The 9,389-nt window shown below is 42.8% G+C and overlaps 1 protein-coding gene across 3 annotated transcripts in view; it reads right to left on the reverse strand.

Moving 5' to 3' along the window:
• Window positions 1–9,389, reverse strand: part of CADPS (calcium dependent secretion activator) — a 414,447-nt gene that overhangs the window by 221,660 nt on the left and 183,398 nt on the right. For all 3 annotated transcript variants that reach the window (XM_072941600.1, XM_072941599.1, XM_072941598.1), the window contains exons 5-6: window positions 6,072–6,305; window positions 1,978–2,099 (exon numbers count right to left, since the gene is read on the reverse strand). In XM_072941600.1, the coding sequence (XP_072797701.1) occupies window positions 1,978–2,099; window positions 6,072–6,305 (356 nt within the window). The remainder of the gene's footprint in view (window positions 1–1,977; window positions 2,100–6,071; window positions 6,306–9,389) is intronic.

The raw sequence follows: 9,389 nt of genomic DNA on the forward strand, positions 1-9,389 counted from the left end.
GAGGAAATGTACGTGTGAAATATGAGTATTTCTAGGAGGTAGATCAAAGTGTTCCATATTTATCTGTCATCTGAAACTCAGTTTTAAACATTCATAAGCATATGAAAATTGGCTCATCATTTACCCTGGCAACTGAAACCTTTAAACCCAATAAACTGATATGAATTACATGTTGAGTTAAAATAGCCCATACACAACAGCAGCCTGTTTGAATAATCAGAGCTTTCCTCTTCCTTCTGTAACATATAACACCATATTGGGCTTAATATCTTAAAAGGTTGGCGTAAACACCAAAGAGATTTTTCTTCCCCTTCCACAACACAGTTTTTAAAAGCACATATAAATAATGCAACATAACATAATAGCATTGATTACAATCAGGCCACGGTGACAGTTGGGGGGGGTGGAAATGGCGATTTTTATCAATGATGGTAAAACAGAATAAAAGAAACTGCATTCATTTTCGGTTTGAAACGAAGTTTAAAAAAAAGGGAGAAAGGAGGGTGTGCGAGAAGTTGCGTTGGTTGGTCTCCATTTCCTCCTGCACACACTCATTAATTCCACCCAGATCTGAGCATCCGAGGCCTTCGCCTATTCACACAAAGAACCACTTAAAGGCCTACAATGGCCTCAGACTTTCTCTAGTCAGGGAAACATTCCGTTCTGTCTTTGAACTATTTTGTCTGAACATCCTGGTAAGTTATTCATGTTCTGCCAAACAGCTCATAATGCTCTGAGGGAGGAGAGGCAGTGAGCAGTTGAGGGTTATCCTTTTTACACCTTTCTTCTGAATTAACAACAATAAAAAAAAGATGCTCATTAGCCTGGGCTGGTTTAATCGAGATAGAAAAGAGAAGGAGAGAGGCGGAGGGTAGGGAGGGGAGAGAGCAGTGATCTCTCAAGAATTTTTGAGCCCTGAGAGTCTATTGACCCAAATAAATTAACCACCATCACTCCTGGGAACCACTGCAATAGAATCCTAACTGGTCCCCTGCATTGACTCTGGCCCTCTCCACCAGAGCCAGAGAAATCTCAAAACACATGTCTAATCATGTATGCCCATCCTTTCCTCTCCACAGTCTAGCAAGGCCCTTCATGGTGTGGCCCCTGCCCGCCTCACCGGCAGCTCATAGCACATCTTGTTCTCTGGACTCCAGTCCTACTGGCCTTCTTTCAATGCCTCCTTGCTGCATGGTTTCTGCTGACCACAGGACATTTGCACAAGCTGACTCTGCCTGGAATGTTCTTTCTACTCCCAACCTCTTTGCTTAACTTTTATACTATCAGCCCAGATGTCTTCTAGCTCCTCAAGAAGGCCTACTCTGACTTGTCTCTGCACACTGGCTCAGGTCTTCCTCCTGTCTCCTCTCAAAGCACTCGTGCCTTCTCAGCGTTGATAACTATTTGTGACTACATACTTGTGTGATTATTTTTCTGATCCCCCATTCAACCGTAAGCCCTGTAGGGCTACAAGAGTGACTATTTTCCTTTCCGCAGTGCAGTAGTGCCCCATACAGTGAGCATTTGACAAATACGTGTTGACCTAACAAATTAACGTGTTGCACCTAATGCAACACACTGCTTTGCTGAGATATTCATAACTGCGGCACAGAGAAAGATTTTGAAAAAGACACTACTTATAAATAAACCAAATATTATTTAGTAAATATAATACAACAAATTTATATCAAACTCTCTTCACATCATAAGGAAGGATGCAGGTTGTGACTAAAGTCTCTCAGCCTCCAGCAAGGAGATCGTTTCTTAAATTCTCTCTTGTTCCCCACTCTGAAAGAACTGGAATCCTTATTACAGCCACCGGTGAAAATACAGTCAGGTCATTTTGTTTGGAAAATAAACAAAGTGTATGTCCTGTATAACCTTCTGGGGAAACCAAACCTTTAACTTGGAGTTGGCCAAAATGGTGCCAATGAGAAGAACGTTTTGGAAGACGCACCATGGAGAAACGTCACTTACGTTGGTTTAGAAGCCTCGGCCTGGTCAGTCTGCAGTTTCTCTCCTCCTTCCACCTCCATTGTGCAATATACGATGCGGTTTGGGGCTAACGATTTGAGGCCTTGGACTTCCATGATCACCACCTGGAAACAGAATCATCCACAGTGGAGGTTACTGCCAAAGCCCATGCATGGGCAGCATCACCCCGAGGAAAACGGACGCCTGAGAAGTTACCAAAAAACCCCAAACAGGTATCTGATAGCTTCTATCAGGTTCCTGCCAGCCACGCTGGGACAGGCCAGCAAGAAGATACAATTCTTCATGGTGTAGCTTATTGCCTCCCAGATGGAAACACAAGGTTCACTCATTCAGATGCTTACAGGGGCCAGCCAGGTTATGTGAAATGGGCTATTGTTTTCAAGGTTAAACACATAAGATTATTTTTCGTTTCCACAAAAACTAGACTCTCTTATTTAAAAAATATATAGTCTAGCTTTTAATTCAGAGTTTGATGGAGACACAGGCCAAGGAATTCACTTTTCTCTTTATAATAAACAAACCGATAACACAAGTGCCAAGATAAAGGGAAAATACCATTCAGCGTTAGAGTCAGAGACACAATAGGGAGTAGTGGGGACTGTGGCAAACTGCAGGGGGGTTGCTCCATTTAAAGGAAGCAGTTGCTGCTCAGTTGCAGCCCTCTGTTGCCTTGTTTTACCTCAGTCCAGAGTTCCCAAGTACTCCAGTTTTTCCCACCCGAAAATGGAAATGTAAGTCAAAGTCAGAAATCTGATTTTGAAATTTTGGCAATAATTTTAAAAGGGAGAAATAAAATCCATGAACTCTGTGCAGGCCAACACTGCTGGGAAAAAACAAACAAACAAAATGCCTACAGTTGCATGCTCTCTGTCTAGGCTGAGGGAAAAGCCTGGTGTTTTGATGGACCAAGATATATCATTTACAATTCCTGGCATTTCCCACCACTACCCTTGAACTCCACTCCATCACCTGCTATTTTCAGATTCAGGGGTATTCCCTATCACTCATCAGAGAGAAAGAAGAGGAGAGGAAGGGAGGGGAGAGGAGGGGAGGAGAAGACAGAAACACTGGTTTAAAAATCTGAAACAAATGACTTGCATCAGAGATTTATAAAGAACAAGGTGTATTACAGAAATCACTGAATTGTACTCCAAAAGAGGCAATGGCATTACACAAGGAGAAGGAGGAGGGTGTGCAAAAAGTGTCCACCTCTTTAATAGGCTTGATTCAAGGAAGTACCAGAATTCACAAGTCAGTTTTGCAGCTTAACAGCCCTGGGGTTCTCAAACTTGATGTGAATCAGAATTACGTGGAGGGCTGGTTAAACCAAACACTGCTGGGCCTTCACCCACTAGAACTGCTGATAAACAGGCCTGGGGTGGAACCCAGACTTTTCATTGCTAACCGTTTCCCTGGTGACAGGGACATTGATGCTGCTAATCCAGGAGCCACACTCTGAGAACCACTGTACTACTTATGTGATGTTGGGCAAATCTTGATCTTGAAGCCACTCTGCTTTTCTTTCAAACCTCTGGAGCCTCAGTTTCCTCATCTGTAGAGTGGGGGTAATCATATGTGTTCTCTCTCTCTCTTTCTCCTTGGCTGTTGGGTGAAGATCAAACGAGATGATGTATGGAACTGGAAATGTTTCCACTGAGTGGAAAGAATCACCAAATGAAAAGAAATAGGAGGCAGAGGAGAAAGAATTCAATGTTTGGAATTGTATTTGCAAGGTCCTCAGCCACCAAGGCTCTGTTTCCCCCTCTGCAAATGCCTCGAAAGATGGTGGCGAGGATTCACGGAGTGAATAATGGCAAAGAATTCTGCAAATACCTATTGTTTTTCATCAGCACGCTTCCCCTACTGGAGGCCATGCCAGTCGTAATCCTGGACCTCAGTCCTCTCGCTGCAGTTAACTGCTGTCTGCTGTCCCTTCCAGCCATGCAATTCTCTAATTATATAAAATATGTCTTGTACCAACCTGCAAATTCAAACTCAACGTGCCCTGATGGAATGACGGTCCTCTCTCTTCTTTTACCCCCATCACTGTGTCTCTCCCAAATACATTCACAAATAGATGCTCGACGCTTGGTGCTGTCTTAAGTGTGATGCACAACTGAGCGTTCTAATTAAAAAGTTTTGGGGGAACCCTAGGGCATTTCATTCTCTACTTGTACTTTCAAGTTACAGCCTGTGTGAATCATGCACACATGGCTGTACGGTTGAGGACTCGCCCACATCCATATTTCAGACAATCAGCTATATAATATTGAGTACTGATAAAGAATTAGAAAATTACAGATTTAACTGCTTCATGAAAATCAACAAACCATTTTCCCCCCTTTCAGTAGGAAGACAAGAGGCAGTAGGGAATAAATTGCCACCTTTAATTGGCAATAATCAAATTCAAAGACACCTAAGAAAAAGTGTTCAGCACCTCAGGTGGCAGTATTAAAAAAAAAAAAAGAAAGGCAGTTTCTGGGAAATTACACTGATGATTTTTTCACACACCAAGTGCTCTGTAGTTAATTGAATACTGTCTCTTCTGACTGCAAAATACACGTTGAAAACACTGCAATGTGACTCTCTCAATCCAAACTGAGTGAGTCAAACAAATTACCTTCAGTTAATTCACAGCAAGCCTTAATGATGCTCTAGGATATTAATTTAGTCTTTACAAATTATAATTAAATCTGTAGAAAATTCGATCTATTCTCTTGGTTTCCCCAAATCTTGGGTTATCATAGAATCCTTCTGGGGGTTTGAGCTTCCCTGAGTTATGAACGGTTCTCAAACTTTGGATGCATGATAAGTACCTGGGTAGCCTATTAAAATGCCCGTCCCACGGCCATACTCCACCGAGAGATTTTTTTCCCCTGATAATTTTATTGAGGCATATTTTACATGCATAATTAACCCAATTCAAGGGTACAGTACAGTGGTTGAATTTACTAAGCTGTGCAACCATCATGATAAATCAGTTATAGGACATTTTTATCTTCCCCCAGTGAAGGTCCTTCATGTCCATTTCTACTTCCCGTCCCAGGCAACACTAACCTGTTTTCTGATTCTGGATATTTGCCTTTTCTGGACATCTCATATCAATGGAATCACACAATATGTGGCCTCTTGCGTCTGGCTTCTTTTACTTAGTATAATGTTTTTGAGGTCCATCTAGATCTAAGCATGTATCAGTGGCTTGTTCTGTTTAATTGGTGAAAAGCATTCTGTAATTTGGACATACCACATTTTGTCTACTCATTTACCAGCTGACAGCCATTCAGATTGTTCCCATTTAGGGCTGTCGTGAATAACGCTGCTATCAACATTTGCACGCAAGTCCATGTGTATGGAGTTGTTGGAACACATGGTAATTTTATGTTTAACGTTTTGAGGAACCACCAAACTATTTTCTAAAGTGGCTGCACCATTTTATATCCTCATCCTCTAGAGATTTGGGTCAACAGTTGTGGGTGGTGCCAGGAATCAGCATAGTGAACCAGTTTTCAATAATTCTGGTATTGCTAGACAAGAGCCACTCGTTTGATTATTTGTGTAAAAACTACCATGGGAGTAAAAGTTACAGAGAAACACTGACACGTTGAGCATTTGGCCACAATTCTGGCACCAATGCACTCTTTCTTGGGGTGATGAGACAAACTAAAATACGGCTCCACTGCAGCAAGGGGCTCTCTATGGGGCAGCAATGGGAGACATAATGGGAGATAACTGGTAACTCACTGTGAAGAGATGCTACGTGACTTTTTTCCTAACTGTAGCACGGGCTGCCAAAATTTTAAACTTTCTAAATTGCACAAGGTATTTATGAAACCCTCACGCACTGCTTTAAGACGGGGAAAGTAATCCAACACTAAATTTAGCAGGTGGTTCTTTTGGAAAAGGATGGGCTCCCGGAGATGGAAGACGACTTGCCGATTAGCTGACCTACCCTTGGCAAGCTGCTATTTCAATAACTGCTCCTGGGGTGCAAGGCGGAAACCAAACTGTGATGCATCTAATCACCCGTGTCGTGCCTGCTATGTCAGGAAACTTTCAAGGGGTTGAGGGCTTTTTACCTCCAAGGAGAAGGACAGCACGACGTCTGACTTGGAGAGCTGGTTCTCGCTCTCCTCGCCCATGTCGATGATGGAAGCGTTGTGGCTGCGTTTGAGTTTCTGCAGCTTGAACTCGCCGCCTTTGGACACCGGCATGCTCTCCAGATTGGCCATGAGCAGGTTGACGGACGACTTCAGCTCCTCAATGTACATGTTTTCCATTTCTTTGGATACAAACTTGGGAAATTTGCGTTCCTTGTGAAAGAAAAAGAAAGAAAGAAAGAAAGAAAGGGATGAGCAGAGGAATAAACAGAGACCTGATTGACAGAGATGGTTTTTCGTCTCGCAGCCCAGAGTGGTGATGACATTGACCACTAGTGAAATTTGCCCAGACAGCACGCTAGAAAACTGTTCAGCCTAGGTGTGCAGACAGCTGCCTGCCTTCCAGTTATATTTATAATCCCTACCAGGTAAGAAACACACACATAGACATATAATAAGAAAAGAATCAAATGTTTTATTAGAGTTTTATTTTGTTCCCCAGTTTTCTTCAGCAAATCTGATTTGTGGAGAGAAAAATGGAATGATACTTTTCAAATCTGTTTTCTGTTCAAGCAGTTTTTCTTTTTAGCAAAATGCATCCAGTTGTTTTTAAGTTGTGGAGAGAGAGAAAGACACCCTATTTCGGGATAGCTACAGAGATTTTCTCACATGAATAATTCAAAAGGAGCTCATTTGAGATGTTTCAAACATGGCCTGTGGCTATTTCTAAAGAAGAAGTTAACAGTTAACAACTGTTTTCAAGAAAAATTGAAAAAAGTTAATGAAGTGATTAAAAACGTGATTAAAATTCCTTAGAAAAGAAGATAAAGCAATTTAGTATCAGAACTGATCTCTATTTTTTTTTCCTTTCTTATGAATTAAGTTGCAATGGCAACACGCTTTAGCCAGGCTATATACCTCTAAGTTGTCTAGATACCTTGAATGTACTTTGGATTGATCGCCTTCCCAAAGAACCACTTCCCACCTGAAACATGAACTTGCCTTCCCTAGCCCAGCTCCATACCTTAGCTGGTGAGGGGCAAGCCAAGTCTGTTTGACCCTTTTTGTTTGTTTTTTGTTTTTTTGCAAGTGTCATCAAAATTCAGCTTGAACTGGCTTAAGCAATGAAAGGCATGTATGGGTTTCAAAATGTCCTGGGGTAGAACCAGCTTCAGGCTAGGCTGGACTCAGGAGTCAGATAATATCACTATAATGGAGTGTTTCCTCCGAATCTTGGTTTGGGTTCCCCTGGGGTCGCTCCATGCTCAGTCTAGTTTCCAATAATGTCACAAAAAGGTTGCTAAAGATCTGTATCTCACGTCACATCATGCTATCTAAAGGAAGATACGCTCCTTTAGAAGTGCTCACAGAAGATGGAGCATCTTTTAATCTCAGAATCCTCACCTGAGTGTGGCTTAAGTACATACTCTGGACCAATTTCCATGGCCAATGATACCTCATGCTGAATTGTTTAGGCGTGAGTTATTTCTTCCATCCCTGTGGCTCAGGGTAGAACTCCACCTGAATCACATGGAACATGAGATGGTTTGCCAACCCTGGGTGGCAAAAAAAATAAGATGTCTAACGTATGAGCACCTGACTCAAACTCAACCAACTAATTCTACTAAGTGGCCAGCACTCAACTGGATTTTGATGTCTCAAGCAACTGAACTGAGAGATACAGAGATGGCAGTCAGTGGTGGAACTGAAACAGCAAGTTTATACAGACTCCTGGGTGGTGGCCATACTGTTCATACTGGATCAGGTGGAAGCAGAGTCAGCATCGGACAGAGAGAGAGGAAAAGGTGGAGAGACAGAAAGAGGGAGGTAGAGACAGAGAAAGGGCGGAAGGAGGGGGGGAGGGGAAGAGAGGGAAGAGAAGAGAAGCTATCTAGAGTCACAGAAAGGAACTTTTGACTCTTAATTGGTTTTCTTTTTTTTAATTTATTTTTATTTTAATTTTTTAAATTGGTTTTCTAATTCTAATAAAGCCAAGTCATTCCCATTGCATTTTGGATCCTCGGGATACCCTTTCAATACTTCCCCCCTATTCACTAATTAGCTAGACGGTTGTTTCTTCCTTTGCCACCACAGAAACTTCACAGAGATTCACACAGTGAGTCACAGAGATTCACTGAGATTCACATAGCAGATCCCCTTTACAGAGCTTGGAGATGCCCCTGGGTTACACCGGTCTTTCTCCCACCTGGAGGCCAGCATCAGTGTTCCCCCTTACGACCTGCCTCCCTAGGGAACTCTCAGCCACCTTGTCATCTTCCACATTTCTCAGCCTCAAAACTTTAGTTCACTAGGTTGGATCCCCCTTTCATACTTTCTTGTAATACCTCCTTCATCTTCTTGGTAGCACGTATTGTAATTATAATTAATGAAACAATAGTGAAATTTATTTAATGTCCTTCTTCCCTGCAGAGTCACAGGGCAGGACCAGACCGATCTTTACACCCCTAGTGAATTCTTGTTATCCGGTATAATATTTGGCTCATAGTCGGCATTCAATGCATATGGATGGCCCGTCAAAATGTCCATATTAAATATCAATGCAGCTAAAAGTCAGCTAGGAGGAGGAGGTGGAGAGATGGCGAAATTAAGCGCTGGAAGAAAAGTCAGATTCTGCTTTTCCATGTAAATGAGTACAGGGGTCTGAGATCCACCAGCAACCTTCGACTGCTGGTTCCTTCTAGAACCTTCTGGTGTAATCACTTCCCACCTGAAGGCTGGGCTCAGCCTACAGCCTGGTGCTTTCTAAACACACTGTGGGTGAATGTGAGAGGAGAAGCAGGATGAGTGTTTCGGAAATGAGAAAATGGACTGATGAGCTCGGCAGGACCTCGTAATGATGCAACGCAAGACTCTTCTCTTTGACAATTTTGCACAGTGGGCTTTATCATCCTTGGGCTCCATCAGAGGACAATTGTGAGCCTCGGAAGTCTGGGTATCCTTCATGACAAAGGCCATGGGCTGCTGGGTTGCCATGACTTAGAAGAGATTTACGGCCACCCAAACTGTGCCTGGCACAGTGTTAGGCATGGGGGATGGTGATCAAAGGATGTGGGCTGTTCTGGAGCTTACAGCTAGTGGGCAAAAGACCTACAGGGAAACATCAAAGTAGATGCTCTAATGGAAGCAGACGAGAAGTGAACTCTTCCTGAGACAATCAGTGGGGGCTTTCCAGAGGAGGTGACCCTTGGGCTGAGAGTCTGACGGATGAGGAAGGGTTCAACATTGACTTGGGTTGACTGAGACAGGGTCACTGGTCTTCGCTCTTCTCCGTGGAAA

The sequence above is a fragment of the Vicugna pacos genome, chromosome 17 (genome assembly GCF_048564905.1).
Source record: "Vicugna pacos chromosome 17, VicPac4, whole genome shotgun sequence".
NCBI lineage: Eukaryota > Metazoa > Chordata > Mammalia > Artiodactyla > Camelidae > Vicugna > Vicugna pacos.